Source organism: Thermobia domestica, chromosome 18 (genome assembly GCF_964235325.1).
Source record: "Thermobia domestica chromosome 18, izTheDome1.hap1.1, whole genome shotgun sequence".
Lineage (NCBI taxonomy): Eukaryota > Metazoa > Arthropoda > Insecta > Zygentoma > Lepismatidae > Thermobia > Thermobia domestica.
In genome coordinates, this window is record NC_137471.1 from 183667817 (window position 1) to 183686117 (window position 18301).

The 18301-nt window shown below is 36.8% G+C and overlaps 1 protein-coding gene across 1 annotated transcript; it reads left to right on the forward strand.

Moving 5' to 3' along the window:
* Positions 1-525: 525 nt before the first annotated feature.
* On the forward strand, positions 526-1911 carry LOC145675422 (zinc finger MYM-type protein 1-like). The gene has a single exon (XM_081745829.1). The coding sequence runs from the start codon at positions 526-528 to the stop codon at positions 1909-1911; it is 1386 nt and encodes a 461-aa protein (XP_081601955.1).
* Positions 1912-18301: the final 16390 nt, after the last annotated feature.

The following is an 18301-nucleotide window of genomic DNA, read 5'->3' on the forward strand; positions in this document are numbered from 1 at the left end:
TACAAGGAAGTTTAATCCAAATTTGTACGAACAGCATAAGTGGTTATGTGGATGTGAAATTAAAAATGCTTTGTTTTGTTTTCCGTGTTTGTTGTTTGGGGCAGGGGAAGATGCGTGGAGTAAAAAAGGTGTTGTGGATATCCAGCATCTGCACGACAAAATAAAAAAAACCATGAAAATTCGTCAGCCCATATAAAACACGTTATTAATCTAACTGTGTTGGGAAATGTGAATATTGCTGCTCAACTGGATGCTGGTTATAGGCTGTCCATTCAGAACCACAATCAAAAAGAGACGCAAAACAGGTACGTGTTCAATATAATTATCAATTGCATTCGGTTTTGTGGCGCCTTCGAACTGGCTTTAAGAGGACATGATGAAACAGACTCTTCTTCAAATCCAGGCGTATTTCGTGGATTAATTAATTTTAGTGCTGACCTTGACAGCGCTCTTAAAAGTCATTTAGAAAGCGCAACAGTTTTTAAGGGTACCTCAAAAATTATACAAAATAAGCTTCTCCACTGCATGCTTGAAGTATTCCATGAAGAAATCGCTCAGGAAATAAGAGAGGCGGAACTTGTATCTGTCATAGCAAATGAAACAAGTGACGTAGCTAACGTATTTCAAATGGTAATTGTCTACAGGTACATTGTCAATGGAAAACCAGGGGAACGATTTTGGAACTTCGTCACTCCCTCTAAACACGACGCTCGAACTTTAACTTCTTGTATTATTGAAGAAGTTGGTCTCCACGTGGTAAATAATAAAGAGAAGTTGATATCACAAACATACGACGGTGCTGCAGTAATGAGTGTTTTTTCTGGTGGTGTACAGGCTATTGTGAAAAAAGATTATCCATGTGCTGCTTACGTTCACTGTCATGCTCATCAACTCAATTTGATTATGTTAAATGCAGCGTCGATTAATAGAAACGTCAAGATTTCCTTTGCAAATCTACAGGGTATTTGTACTTTCTTTTCAAATTCTCCACAGCGGACATCTATATTGGACGACATAGTAAGAAAGTGGTTGCCACGATCTGTTCCAACGAGATGGAATTTTAATTTGCGGAGTGCGAACACTGTTTATGAATATAGAGAAGAGCTGATTAGGTGCTTCGAAACAATCCAAAATACAGACTTGAATAATAGTACCATCGACCAAGCATCCCGTCATATTGAAAATTTACAAAGGGAAAGCTTCAACTTTTGGCTGTCATTTTTTCATTCAATAATGCCTCACGTCGACATCTTATACAATCAATTGCAGAAACGAGACATTGATGCTGTTTACGTCAGAGAGATTCTTCAGTCTTTTGAGCGAAAGATATTGGAAGTCCGAGAGAATATTGGTGACGTTGAAAGTGAACCACCTGAGAAAAGGAGAAAATACATTTCCGCGTGGAAAAGAGAAGCGAAAGAAGTGTGTGGTGTTATTGTTTGCCAGGCCAAAAACAGATTTAGCTTCAGTGGACACCTTACTGCAGCCTCTCTAGTTACCTCCAACAACTTTTTGAAGTACAACATACATTTCCCTGACAAACAGTTGCAAGCGACATGTGACGCGTATCCTTGCTTAGATCTAAAAAAACTTCAAACGGAACTTGGTGTAATTTACGGTACGGAAGAGTTCAGAGCAATGTCTGGTGCTCAATGTTTATTAGATTTCATTTGCGAAAATAATTTGTCATCAACGTTTAGCGAATGTGAAAAACTTCTAAAAATTATCGTTAGCACATTGAAACGTGTGAAAACATTTCTGAGAAATTCGATGTCGCAGGAACGGTTATCTGCTCTTGCAATGTTATCAATTGAAAGAGACTTTATTATGGGAATCAAGGACTTCAGTAACAAAGTTATTGAAAAGTTTGCTAGAAGCAAAGAAAGAAGAATGGATTTTCTCTACAAGTAGGGTAAGTATTTTTATTTTCTTTACACTAAATTTTCTATTTATTAATTGAGAAATACTTAGTACTTTTCTCATTACTAAATCTTTGGGTCATGAATCGCCACTAGTACCTATAGCCTGTGCTCTATTACTATTATTTATAATAATATTAATAATAATGAAAAATACGAGGTCATGAGTGGCCCAAAAGTAGGTATACAGTACCGTACTGATCAGCTCATTGCATTTAATATCATTTCTTATTGTTATCAATCAGATAGACTTAGTTTCTTTATTATTTCTTCTTTATGTATTTTTCCTTATATCTTAAGCTCAGAAAAGCCGGAGCAAATAAACTCATAAACTAGAATGTTATACTTGATCAATGCAGGGGTGTATACCTACTTTTGGGCCACCCTGTATTGTGCACCACCTAAAATTCAAAGCACGAGCCGCCACTGATTGCAAGTCTTCAGAATTCAGAAAGATTGCTAGATGCTTATCCCAACACTATTCATGAACTGACAAATCGCAACTCTAAAATGTAATAAATATAGAAAACATGAGCCATGGCAACAAATGCAAAATGCCAGTTTCAATCTTAAAACATGCTGTGAAAATTAGGAGTGTTGCAAATTTGAAAGATCGAATAATGGACGTTTGGTGCACATTAGAAGCAGTCCTAAATTCATACTGGTTAACTATAGAACAAAAATGAGCATACCATTAGCTTTCTTCGAAAAGTTGCTATTAAAATGAGGTGTCACATACTATGATTTTTATTTTTCAAAACTTCACTTTAATTCAAAATGACGTATTTCAAGATGGCTGCCGTAAGTGTCACCCTTACAGCACCACATGCCTCTAGGCATAATATGTATTACCAAAGCTTTTATCCACTTATTATCATTACTACGCGGGTTAGTAGCGGAGGTAAGGGACTTACGCACATGGTAAGTATAAACAATTAATATGCCTTTAACTTTTCCCCACATGTGCGTATCTCAAAACGAACTTCATCATTGTTTTCCTGATTAAATTCTAGTCCGAAATTATGTATCATATTACCCTATTCCCATTTAAAAAACTTGACCTTAATTCAAAATGGCGAATTTCAAGGTGGCTGCCATCAAGGTCATACGTACCATACAACTTCCCCCTAGGCCTTATATGTATCTACATAGTTGTTCTTTCATTAACACTCCGTTTACAAAGGATAGCAGGGGACTTCTGCAGTAATCTCTAATAACCACATCGCAATTTTTAAAAAATATTTAAAAAAAATAGAAAACATGCACGATGCCAAAATTTTTTTATCATCACAAATAATGCATACCTGACCTCTATCAGAAAGAAAATCATTGAAATGGGATCCTGACATTTGGGTGATGTCCCTTGTCAGAAAGAATTTTCCCATTGACATCAAACTCAATGGATGAGTAAAACTGTGTACTGGCAATAAATGGTTAGATTGCCGAGAGATGGCAGACGTGTAAGTTCAGCAGTGCCCTCTCTTGGATTAGCATTGGGTCTAATGCCAATATGCCTTCTCAACGTTGAAGGACCCAATATCAGTGAGTGACTGTGTTTCAACGGGGCAGATGATAGGTTTCCGAAATATAGATATATCATATCGTGCCATTTCGGCTCATGCAGGGCATGCTGCTACAACAGTGGAACTTATGTGCAAAAAACGTATAGAGAATACACTGCAGCGAGGCAAATGTTCTGGAAACCGCAGTGCAAGCACACAACGGAATTATAGCTATCTTGTAGACACCGATCATTACTTACCCTTCTTACACATTCCGTCTGCAATTCGTACAATCGAATTATACATTTCCACCACGAAATACAATTTCGTTAACGCAAACTTATGCAAATATCGTATTTTCAACTTTCATAAACTTCCATCTACTAACATTAACGTCCTCCTTGAATGACATAGACACTACGTCTGGAAACAACATCATTGTTGATGCTACAGAATGGAGTTTCAAAAATTAGCTTGCACTCTAACCTGCTTAATTTGTCCATTTACACCATTACACTACTTCAGCGTTGTATAAATAGATGACGACAAATAATGCATAGTTCTACTCTTTCATCGTAAACATCAGCAAATGGTGAAACATTGCATCATCACTCGGAAACGACTAGACTGAAGATCTTCTTGTAATCAATTTCACAATGAAACGAACTTCGGGAAATTCTGCCACTTGCTACTGATGCCTAGATTGCATCAGCCTTCGTTACTTATTTTGAGCTCGTCTTTGTCCCTTGTTGTACTTCTCAATTAACAGATCTGAGATCACTATATTGGTAATCCCTTACGACCAGTACCATTACGAGCGGGTGGGGGGCTGGAAAATTCATGGAATCGCCAAGAAGAAATAAAAATTGAAACATACCTTTATAGTCATCAGAAAGGTCATATACTGTGAATCTCTCATCCCGTATATGATCATTTTATCATTGTTATTTCCTTTGTTACAGGTTCTGTAAGAAGATATGAGGAGAATCTAAGGAAATTCGAGAAGAATGAGCTTCTCAGTGTCATCAAGTTTTTTGTGCTGCAAGACAAATCCTCTATGGAAATTCATAAAACTTTGCAGGATACTTTGGGGGAATACGCTCCTGGATATACAACTGTATCGAAGTGGGTGAAGCGTTTTAAGACTTGTCATAGTGAGATTGAAGTTCAATCTCGCTCAGGAAGGCCTTCAAGTGCAGTGACCACGGAAAACATAGACAAAGTGCATGACATGATCATGGAGGATAGGCACATATCGATGAAAAACAATGCTGCGTGTGTGGGGATATCTTGTGAGCGTGTGGGTGTCATAATAGCAGAATGTTTTGATATGTGGAGGGTCAGTGCCAAATGGATCCCGAAATGTTTGAATGCTGACCAGAAGAGATCACGGGTGCAGATGTCACAGGGAATTTTACAAAAGTTTCAAAACCCTGGTGAGTTCTTGCGCAGTCTGGTGACAGAAGATGAGACATGGCTACAGTACTATGATCCAGAGAGTAAACAACGGAGTAAAAACACTACTATGGAGTAGCACCACAGTGGATCTCCTCGATCGAAGAAGTTCCGAAACCAAAGATCTGCTGGGAAGGTGCTTGTGTCGGTGTTTTGGATAAGGACGGTGTCAACCTTACCTAATATCTTAAAAAGGGTGAACCCATCAATGCTGGGGTTTATTCCAACTATTTAATTGAGTTGAAGGAGGCTCTGAAGAAAAAAACATCAGAGAAAATTGAGCAGTGGTGTTCAGTTTCTCCTGGACAATGCACCCTCCTACAAGGTTCATCAAATGATGCAATTGCTGGTGGATCTGGGCTTCACCTGTGTACCTCACCCACCCTACTCACCTCATATGGCCCCTCCGACCATCGCCTCTTCCCATATCACAAAACAAATTCTCAAAGGCAAACATTTTCCATCCGGTGAGGCACTCATTGCAGAGGTGCAGGGCTGGTTTGCACAGCAGAACAAGACCTTCTATTTGCAAGGGTTAGAAATGTTGCAACATCGTTGTGAAAAGTGTGTTGAGCTTCGGGGTGAATACGTTGAGTAGCGTATTAAAACGGTTCTTCCAGGTAAATTTCTTCTTGGTGATTTCATGAACTTTCCAGTCTCCCCTCGTACTTCCAACCATACCTAGTCAACTTCATCCAAGTAACCACAAATAGTTTGAATCAACAGCAATGATATTCTCGACAGTCTTCATAATCACCGCGATATCATTCCTAGGGCCTATAACTTACAACCAAATTTGCCATACTGCGATATCGTTTAATGTTATCCTAGCTATGATATGTACAGCTACACTAATCCTACAGAGTTTATCCTACTTTATGGCAACTCACCAAAATAGTGGTATCCCCAAAACCACATTGAAATCCTACCAACATTTTCTCCTATCGATTAATCAGTCTTACCAATCCATTTACCAAAATAACGTAATGAATTCTGGTAAAACTACTCCATTCTAATTTATTTGCTCATTTTCATTTTCATTTACATGGATATAATTGATGGTGTCGAATTCAGGTACCGCAACTGTCGAAACCAGGTGAAGTGTGTCGAATTCGGGTTCCATTGGCGAGTTCCAGTTTCATAAACATTTTAAATATTAACATTTGAGCCTTGAAGTGACTTTTAGTATTAGCAGGAACTTATAGAGTTCAAGGAAAAAAATGGGCCAACACCGACCAATATTATGGCCAAAATAGGCGATTGATTTTAAAAAAGTCCTTAACCTGTCGAAATCCAGTGCGTTTACCTTATACATACATACATACATATATATATACGTATATATATATATATATATATATATATATATATATATATATATATATATATAAGTATACATAGAACGTTAAAATAGAACATAGAACACTACTCTGCCTTACAATATATTTGAATATAATGGCTAAACATTGAACTAATGTAACCTAGCATACTATACCTTACCCTAAATTTGAAAATAATTGTTAAACCCTTAATTAACATAACCTAACGTACTCTGCCTTACCCCATATAAGAAAATAATGGCTAAACATTGAACTAAAGTAACCTAACCTATAATACACTGTTGTACTCAGCCGTACGCTACTCCAATTTTGTCTACACTTCCCTAACTTACCCTACGCTTGAGTACAAGATCATATGTTGGATCTAAGGGGCGACAGTATTTGTGTGAAATTTGTGCGATTAACGAATTCTTTCTGAATACCGCTCCTTAAGTTTAAAATTTACCCAGCTCTTCTCAAGTGCAATGGGTCCTGAATCAATTCCAAGCCACGTGAGTATGATGGAGGACATCGTGTCGGTGTGTTCTCCCGTTTCCTCCCACATTTTCATTCTATCAATTAACTTTGTATTCATTCACTTTCATTAAAAAAACATCTCTTTCAGATGGCAGGGCAGCGGTTGCGTTTTCCGAACAACGTGTATAAGGGCGGCAGGACGTTCAGGTTGTAACTGCACTAAGTTTCGCTTCGTTCAGGCCATTCAGTTCTTTTGGTTTCATGTTGTTCCTTGTTCGTTTTATTTCTAGTTTTGTATGTATCTTGTATTTTGGCTATGTTAATGTTCGAGGTCGATGTTGATACCTTAGTTATAACTCTTCAGGGAACTCTCGATTCAACCTTTCTGCTCTCATTTTCCAGGATACTTTGCGGTTGGTAAGATCATGTGGAGGTAACGCCAAGGATGTTATAAATAGAGGATCTGGCCATACAACAAAAACGTGTAGCCGTATGTCACTGTCATAGTATTCTATGATTGGTGATTTTCTTACCAACGAAAGGTTATTTCTTGTAAGTTCTTCTCGCTCCTATTTGTGCACTCATACGTGCAGTGTGAAACAATTTTATAATATAAATCTGAAGCAACGACTTTAATAAAACTAAACGACAGACACACTACATGTCTACATATGAAGATTGCAATGAGCCAACATGTATGGCGAAAACGGGAGTAGCCAATCAGATGAGCCAATGGTAGGTTTTGTTTTGCTTCATTCAGTTAATGGGATGAAGATACATATAGACAGATCCTCTATTTTATAACATCCTTGCGTATTGCTAGGTATCGTTCAAGAGAAGAAGTGAAATACTGCATACGCAATTGTGCTAGTTGCTATACTATTTCAAGAATAGTTCCTTCACAAGGACCGGGAGCCAATCAGAACGCTAAACGCGAACTGGAGCTGAGTGTTATTTTGTATTTGAGGAAACAAAATGAGAGAGAGAGCTCGGTGATGTAGCGTTCCCATCCGCCGTCGAAGTCAGGAAATCCGCCGAGTGTCCAACACACGTGGATTATCAAAAAGGTCGCACGAAATGTTGACCAATCAGCAGCTCCCCCAACCAACTACAGAGGGAACTTACACGAGCCGATGTCCTTCATTGGTATCCAAAGCAAAGCAGGCATTAAGTGATAATTCAGCATTCAATATTATACCAAAAATACCACAAATATAAAGTACTTATATCTAATAAATTTCTAATAAATAACCAAAGACTCAGATCAACTTAACAAAGGTTTATTAACAATAACAAATTACAGGGTGATATCTGACTGCTCAGATAATTAAAAACAACAATAAATTTATCGTCGAAGTTCCGTATCATAGATTCTATTCATCAGTTTCAATTTAACTGCGTTCAGTGTTAATTCAAGTCAAAGGCAAGTCAAAAATTTTAACTATACAATATTATAAATATATCCAAATTTCAATGTATTTACTAAATTTAATTTCAATTAAGGAGAGAGATCGAGAATCAATTTTCCTCAGCAGTTTCAATATAAATCATTAAATTATTGTATACTTCGTAAAAGTCCAAGCTCTGGGAGGGATGAATACTAATGCAATCTCAACAATAATACTTCATATATATATTTAATTTTTAAAGCAAGGGATGTCATTAGTAAAATTCAACATCAAATCCGAAATGTCTTTTCTCGTTCAAAAATCTTCCCAATTAAATCTCTGGCTAATCAATAAATTAATCAAACTTAATCATACTATTAGAAATAATTCAGTAATTGAAATATAACGGAGCAATATTAATAATACTACCTCAAGTACGAAAAGTAATATCAGCTTACAGCCAAAAATGATAAATGCTGAATTATCCAATTTTTCGGAAAATGAAAACGTATGGACGACGAGTTGGACCACGTTAAACCACAGCAACCACAATGAATGCAAATTAACAACCCACACAACATAGAACACACACAACGGACCAATCAAAGAATATAATAAATGGTTTAGCACTCACCTTCACAGTTCCTTTAGATTCATATTTACCTCCATATGCAATTAAACCTCGGTCTGCATTTCGTCTCTCAAGTGATATGAGGAATAGAGAATAATTTAATTGTTGTTGCATATACAAGACAGTTAATAATCAGATTCAGACTATTCTTAGTCAATTTCTGCGAAAACACAGGTTTTCAATGGACATTCAAATTGTCGCACTTCGCAACCCGCCCTTGTAATAATTATAACGGAGCGGCAAAATACTTAATATTCCAAAGAATATCTTATAACGCCCAACGAAGATGTTTCCCCAACTAATATTCCTCTTACTAATTGATCGGCCAAGATTCAGGCTAGCGTCTTTCCACATTCGCATTCCACTACTTCTAGAACGTTACTGTATGTCCAAGAAATATCAAGTAACAGCAATGATACTTTCCAGGGATGATAGCAATTAACCTTATTAAGGCAAAATAAGGGTTCAATTGCTGACCGTACTTCTCCTCCCACATCCCCTTGTCACCAACCAAAAATGACTCCACAGTTTCTCATAGAGAAATGGCATAAAGCGAGTTGGTTTCAATAAATATTTCTTCAGAACGTTTAGTGAAACTAAAACAGAATCTTTCAGACTATTCACATGCAAATCTCCTACGTTCTCATTCCATAAAAATTGAGAACAAGGAAAAGATTTCAATGGGCAATTACCTCGGACAAGGCAACTCGCCGTTTTGACAAGACTTAGTCAAATATACTTCTTTTACTTTATTCTCTTTACACTCACCCTGAACACGGCAAAATCGAGGAACAAAAATGACGAGTGGAACAAAAATAAACTTCACTCGACTTGGAAAACAATTGGGCATAAGCAGCTTAAACTACGTTCACAAATAATCCTCTTCATTCACTTCTTTTGCTGCACTTCTTTTTTGAAAACTTAGTAAATTCAATATGCGGCAACAATTCACTATTCTCATTCCTTTTTAATTACACACACAATGGAGAAATCCAACAAGAAATTTTGGTAGAATCAAACGATGCAAAATGAGTCTAGTTAATAGAAGTCCTCTTCTACCATAAGAAACATTAGTCGAACAGACGTACTCTCCCCTCTGAACAACGAAAACCAAAGGCACCTGCATGCCCCGAAAACCAATTCCAAGACACCTACACGTCTTCAACACAACATAGCTAGTACGCCGTCCCTACGGACGATCGTACCGACCATGGTTCCTGGCGCCACAATCGCGTCACGGGATACACGCGCAGCGATTCGACCTCGAGGCAGTAAGAAAGATTACCTCCCCTCTCTCTCTCTCCTTAAATACACTCAACTGATAACAGCTCGCAACTTACAAATTCTTTCATTCTTTTTCCTCTCTTACCTTTCAATCTCTTTTTTTTTTAAAGAAACAAAATGAAAATACACATTAATTTTAACATTCTCTTTCAAGATAAATGCAAGGTTGACATTGATCTGATGTTTTACAATCCTTATCTTCTTATCTTCTCCTCTCGTCATAGCTCTTCGTAACGGGATCGTTACAGGCTGGCCGCCGATGGAAAAAGAAAAATTCTTCTTCCTGGAATTTTTCGTCATGATAGAACAGCGAGGCTACGAAACATACAAACATCATAAATACAAAGTAATAAATTACACAAAATACTATATAAAACTATAAATTATATACTGTATGATATACACAATATATTAATAATAAATTACTACTATATACAAGAAGTTTAATAATCCATAAATATCATAACATAATAAATCTAAAATTCTTATTCACACAACTTGTTCCATGATAACTTACTATAATATGTTCATTCAAAGCAACTCACAGAAATTTTGTTCATTATGTAACTCACAAACTCACAGAATTTTTGTTCATCATGGAGATAACACACAAACTCACAGAAATTTTGATCATCATGGAACGCACAAACTCACAGAATTTTTGTTCATCATGAAAATTTACTATAACAGACAAGAATTCCCAATAATCTATATATACATATTTTTTGTTCATCATGGCCATGATGAAATAACAATGAAACAAATTCTAAGACACACTAACAAATAACAATTATAGCCTCATATTCATATACATTCTAACAAATTTCAATATATCCAATAAACACTCTTAATTACCATTATTCATTTCGTCTGGTTCGATAGACCTTGATCTCAGAAACATGCGAACGTCTATAGGAATCTTCATTATTGTTGTCATCCGACACTAAAACAGTATTCGGAGTAAGAAACTTTCTGATGACAAATGGTCCATACCATTTGTCACTCAGTGACTTAGCTATCTTGTCTTTAATCGACGACTTTACATGCGCCTTCAAAAGCACCTTTTGCCCAATGTCTAGATTAACGGGATTTCTCCTCTGCAGCATTAATTTTCGTCTAGATGCCCAGCTTTTCTCCATGTTACTTATCGCCTTCTTCCACAGCTCTGCTGAAGATTTACCTCCGAAATCGGTATCGTTGATGCACCATCGATTCTCGAGCGGTGTATTATAAGGACGTCCATAAAAGATCTCGATTGGCGACATCTTCAATCCCGAATGTTCGCTGATGTTTAAGGTAAATTGCAGCTCTGGGATAAGGGATGACCACAGATGTTGCTTGGTGGAAATATAAGCCCTGAGAGAAGCTTTCATCGTTTTGATAAATCTTTCCGCTGCATTACCACCAGGATGGTACGGATTTAGTCTAATGTGTTTAATGCCCAGGCCAAATAAGAACTTCTTAAAATATTCCGATACAAATATAGAGGCATTATCAGTAGACAGGGCCTCCGGAAAGCCTAGTCTACTAAAAATTTCCATCAGTTTATTGGCCACCACACCAGAACTTAAACTTCTAAGACGTTCAAGCACCACAAATCTGCTTGCACTGTCCACCCCGATGAGAATATATTTATAACCGCTGGAATTAGGTAAAGCTCCAACGATGTCATACATCCAGTGTGCGTTAATCCTCCGGCTAAAGTTTGAAGCTAAATGTCCCATCTTCTTTTGATTTGATTCTCTGACCTTCTGACGTATTTCGCATGAACTGACAATTTTTTTATAGTATCCAACCCTTTTTGAAATAACATCAGCATACTTAAGTTTCATCGAGCTAATAAATTCAGAAATCTCAGGGGTTTCGTATTTCCAAGAGTCTTGACCCAAGCCGTGGTCTTTCACCTGTGTATTTAAATGGTTAAACACCTGTGTGTTATTCTGAGCGCCATTTGTTGATCCCAAGCAATGGTCAATAGGTTGAAACTTTTTATTACGTCGTATGAGCTTATGAAAGTTCTCAGACTGTTCAAAATCCACGTCTGACGCTTCTGATCCACTGCTACACTGACCTGGTGAAACACTCTTTCGATTTGAATCATCCACCTTATCACCCTTATTCGGATCACTATCACCACAAGATCCTTCAACCCCATCAGCTAATTTAGATGATTCGATAACTTCTATCCTCTTCCTTTCATTCCTTCTTCTACGACGTTCACGTCTTTTCTTGCTATAATTCTCGGACTGTCCAGCCTTCGAAACATTTCCTATCGTTGAATCAGAATTGTGAACAACATTCACATTATCCACAGGTTGAGCACCATCTGATATAGGATCACCACCAGACACAGATTCTAAAGTTCTACGATCATTATCCTGAGTTTCGGTATTCAAAACCCAATTAGCTGGTTCACTATCAGAAAAAGTTCGATGATCATTGGACATTCCACTTGCACCAACTCCATTATCGGAATGCGAAACTTCATTATCACTATGTCTCCCAGCAGAATTCACAGGCGAAACTATTTCTGCAGATGAAGATTCTTGGAAGGACATTTCACTTGCACCACGAAGTCCATCTGAAAATCCGGAGACCCAATAATTCGGATGTCCCACATTGGAATCCTCTTGCGCACCAATTTGCATCCTACTCGAAGGAGAACTAATTTCAAAGTTCCATTGAGAGTCAACTGAAGCCAAACTTTCAGCACCACAATGATGAGATCTGGAAGTAACCACAACATCAGCTGAACTTCCAACTCTTCCAGCTGGAAATGTAGCACGATTAACCGCTGGTCTGTAGTTCTGCCCATTAATATTCAATGGTCTCTTCCTACATGTCATTCCACTAACACCAATCCGCTCAGACGAACTCCTTGATGTAGTATTAAATTTTCCTGAAGTTCTTGTAGTTGAATTTTCCAAAAATGGAAACCGGAATTCGGACACATCATTCACCCCACCTGGACCACTGGTCGACGATTCCTGGCGACAAGCATCAGCCATACTAGCCAACGTATCTTCTATAGGACTCCCTAAGTCCACCTCGGAGTCAATCATGGCTCTAATCTGACCTAACTGGATGTCATCTGGCATTCGAATCTCCAACAATCTCGATTCAGTCTCTGAGGAATCCAGATTACATTGGATGCCCTCATCATGTAATCCATAGTTGAACCTATCTTCGTAAATGAAAATCGAAACCATACTATCATTGGTTTCAATTTGATTTCTTCTATGATGCTCCCTAGTATCTCCCGAGTTCGACTGGCCATCTCTAGATACTGATTTAAACCCTTTGGGATGAAATTCAGGTTGACGAACCGTCTTCTTAAAGTTCAATGATATACGCCGTTTCCCATTGCGGAGCACTAAAATATTCTTCGAATAATCTATGACAGAACATGTCGTACGCAAAAACGGAGTTCCGAGTAAACATTTACATGGTAATTGGTTAACAACCTTAAATCCCACTCTTTCGAAGTGACCCGAAAGATTCAAAGACAAATTAATTTCCTGGTTCGTAGTAAAATGCAAACTCGAAGGAGCATTTACATGCTTTTCTTGCGTAATCACTATCTTGTTCTCCAAACCGCAGGCGCGAACCAAGTCCATCCGAACTAGGTTGAAACTCGAACCGCCATCTATGCATATGTCCGTCACTTGATTATGAACTCTCCCCACAATGAATGAAGCAACTGTATTGTTCATCTCTGAAGGAACTTGCGCTTGACCTAGTCTCTCATCTCGTCTAGGCTCAGATTTATAAAAATTCCTATTGGAATTCCGAAAATTCCCTGAGTTTCCATTTATTCTACCCGATCTATTTTCATTAAGGGTGGATCTACTATTATTATCTAACAAAGAATCATTATCCTTTAAGTTATTCTGATATACACCTTTAGTTTGATAACTGGATACAAATGTATTAACCTTTCTTTTATTAGTACCCATCTCCATATTATAATCAGATTGTTCTCGGAAATTCAACACGTGTCTATCAGCTATATCTAATAACTCCAAACGAGTTGCTGGAATATAGTTATTAAGCATTCGATACCTTTGATTGGGATTTATACCACAAATTATAATATTTATTAATTCCGACTCTGAACCTGAAAAACCTAGGACATTCATCGCGACAATAACTGATCTCACATAATCATTTATTTGTTCGGATAGTTTTTGTCTTCTATAAATAAACTCCGAAACAAATCCATGGCGACTAATAGGAGTAACAAAATTATGTAATAATCTCTCTCTTAAATTCTGCCAACCTATGTTGTTATTAATAGCAAAAAGTATTTCCCTTAACAAGGCCCCAGTACATTTGGCAACTATCACTGTCAATATCATACTAAGGGAATAACTAGTCTCCAAGAGAGTATCTTCGATTTTAAGCAACAATTGAAAAACCAAATTACTATTGCTCCCATCAGTCACTACTAAATTCTTGAATCTTAATTCAAGAGATTCGCTATTTCGTTTAAATGCATATTTAATCATCAGATTATGTTCGACATCATTCATATCAGGTCTGTTATTACCACTAGAAGCACCTGTTTCTAGGTTATGTGTCTCTATAGACTTACCAATAGGCTGGAAATTAGGAGAACTCACAGGAACTTTAGGAGTCGAATTCCGAATTTGAGACACTCTTCGATAATAATTTCTAAGATTCAGATATCTATTTGAACCAGTACCTAGATTATTGCCGACAGCATGCTCATTCGAAAAATTCCTATTTCCAAAACCCATTCGCACGGGTTGATTCATCGAAGCATCAAAGGTAACCTGCCTCGTATCCCTTTGTGGTTCTCTAGAACTACTAGCATTAGCCAACCTACTGAAACCATAACTTATAGAGTTTGAGTCTTCATTCACTCTCCCCAAATTACTAACGTTTCCCAAAGAAACACGCCTGGCAAATAGGCTTCCTTGCATAGTCGGTGTAAGAGACATACTTAAATTACCAAAATCAGAATGCGTATCTCCTTCACAATAACCCGTTCTGTCACGTGTGACTAATTCCGAGTATACTTCAGGCATATCAATGCTAACATATTCAGACCGATCATTCATTATAACTAGGTAGTCAAGAATTCAACAAAAAGCAATTAAATATTATAAGATTCAACACAAGATATTATAAATAGACTTAATATTTAACTAACTACGGACACTACTGACAAACCAGATGAAACAGAATAGATCTATCGAACAATCAACCTTTAACATCAATTCAATTGAATTAAATTTGTCTAGATTTTGATTTATTATTTTTTTTTTCAATCGATGGCAGCCTCACAAAATTACTAAACAATTTGTAATAATTGTCTAACATCAACCAGCACGACCGTTCAATTAATAGTAATCTGAAATTACCAATATCATATAACAATTTTTTTTTTTGAATACTATCCAATTCTGAATTATTTATATACTTCATACAACAATTCGGAAGCAATAACCTTTCACAAATTTCGGTAAAGAGAGGAATCCCATCAGAATTTAGTTCAAAAATTATTAACTCTTCTCATAAAGCGAAACTGATATAAAAAAAAAAACTTTTTCCATACAGCGGACCCAATACTTTAATCTTATTCAAAAAGAATGGAAAAGAATCTTTAACCATACAAACAAAAATGGAATGGAGCTAACAATTTAACCAAAAAATTATAGCAGGGTATGAACAATCTAACCATAAAAAAAATGGTTCGGTACTAATAATCTAACCAAAAAAAATGGTATGGTACTAGTAATCTAACCAAAAAAAATGGTATGGTACTAGCTATGTTGCAAATTTTGTAGCGTTCCCATCCGCCGTCGAAGTCAGGAAATCCGCCGAGTGTCCAACACACGTGGATTATCAAAAAGGTCGCACGAAATGTTGACCAATCAGCAGCTCCCCCAACCAACTACAGAGGGAACTTACACGAGCCGATGTCCTTCATTGGTATCCAAAGCAAAGCAGGCATTAAGTGATAATTCAGCATTCAATATTATACCAAAAATACCACAAATATAAAGTACTTATATCTAATAAATTTCTAATAAATAACCAAAGACTCAGATCAACTTAACAAAGGTTTATTAACAATAACAAATTACAGGGTGATATCTGACTGCTCAGATAATTAAAAACAACAATAAATTTATCGTCGAAGTTCCGTATCATAGATTCTATTCATCAGTTTCAATTTAACTGCGTTCAGTGTTAATTCAAGTCAAAGGCAAGTCAAAAATTTTAACTATACAATATTATAAATATATCCAAATTTCAATGTATTTACTAAATTTAATTTCAATTAAGGAGAGAGATCGAGAATCAATTTTCCTCAGCAGTTTCAATATAAATCATTAAATTATTGTATACTTCGTAAAAGTCCAAGCTCTGGGAGGGATGAATACTAATGCAATCTCAACAATAATACTTCATATATATATTTAATTTTTAAAGCAAGGGATGTCATTAGTAAAATTCAACATCAAATCCGAAATGTCTTTTCTCGTTCAAAAATCTTCCCAATTAAATCTCTGGCTAATCAATAAATTAATCAAACTTAATCATACTATTAGAAATAATTCAGTAATTGAAATATAACGGAGCAATATTAATAATACTACCTCAAGTACGAAAAGTAATATCAGCTTACAGCCAAAAATGATAAATGCTGAATTATCCAATTTTTCGGAAAATGAAAACGTATGGACGACGAGTTGGACCACGTTAAACCACAGCAACCACAATGAATGCAAATTAACAACCCACACAACATAGAACACACACAACGGACCAATCAAAGAATATAATAAATGGTTTAGCACTCACCTTCACAGTTCCTTTAGATTCATATTTACCTCCATATGCAATTAAACCTCGGTCTGCATTTCGTCTCTCAAGTGATATGAGGAATAGAGAATAATTTAATTGTTGTTGCATATACAAGACAGTTAATAATCAGATTCAGACTATTCTTAGTCAATTTCTGCGAAAACACAGGTTTTCAATCGACATTCAAATTGTCGCACTTCGCAACCCGCCCTTGTAATAATTATAACGGAGCGGCAAAATACTTAATATTCCAAAGAATATCTTATAACGCCCAACGAAGATGTTTCCCCAACTAATATTCCTCTTACTAATTGATCGGCCAAGATTCAGGCTAGCGTCTTTCCACATTCGCATTCCACTACTTCTAGAACGTTACTGTATGTCCAAGAAATATCAAGTAACAGCAATGATACTTTCCAGGGATGATAGCAATTAACCTTATTAAGGCAAAATAAGGGTTCAATTGCTGACCGTACTTCTCCTCCCACATCCCCTTGTCACCAACCAAAAATGACTCCACAGTTTCTCATAGAGAAATGGCATAAAGCGAGTTGGTTTCAATAAATATTTCTTCAGAACGTTTAGTGAAACTAAAACAGAATCTTTCAGACTATTCACATGCAAATCTCCTACGTTCTCATTCCATAAAAATTGAGAACAAGGAAAAGATTTCAATGGGCAATTACCTCGGACAAGGCAACTCGCCGTTTTGACAAGACTTAGTCAAATATACTTCTTTTACTTTATTCTCTTTACACTCACCCTGAACACGGCAAAATCGAGGAACAAAAATGACGAGTGGAACAAAAATAAACTTCACTCGACTTGGAAAACAATTGGGCATAAGCAGCTTAAACTACGTTCACAAATAATCCTCTTCATTCACTTCTTTTGCTGCACTTCTTTTTTGAAAACTTAGTAAATTCAATATGCGGCAACAATTCACTATTCTCATTCCTTTTTAATTACACACACAATGGAGAAATCCAACAAGAAATTTTGGTAGAATCAAACGATGCAAAATGAGTCTAGTTAATAGAAGTCCTCTTCTACCATAAGAAACATTAGTCGAACAGACGTACTCTCCCCTCTGAACAACGAAAACCAAAGGCACCTGCATGCCCCGAAAACCAATTCCAAGACACCTACACGTCTTCAACACAACATAGCTAGTACGCCGTCCCTACGGACGATCGTACCGACCATGGTTCCTGGCGCCACAATCGCGTCACGGGATACACGCGCAGCGATTCGACCTCGAGGCAGTAAGAAAGATTACCTCCCCTCTCTCTCTCTCCTTAAATACACTCAACTGATAACAGCTCGCAACTTACAAATTCTTTCATTCTTTTTCCTCTCTTACCTTTCAATCTCTTTTTTTTTTAAAGAAACAAAATGAAAATACACATTAATTTTAACATTCTCTTTCAAGATAAATGCAAGGTTGACATTGATCTGATGTTTTACAATCCTTATCTTCTTATCTTCT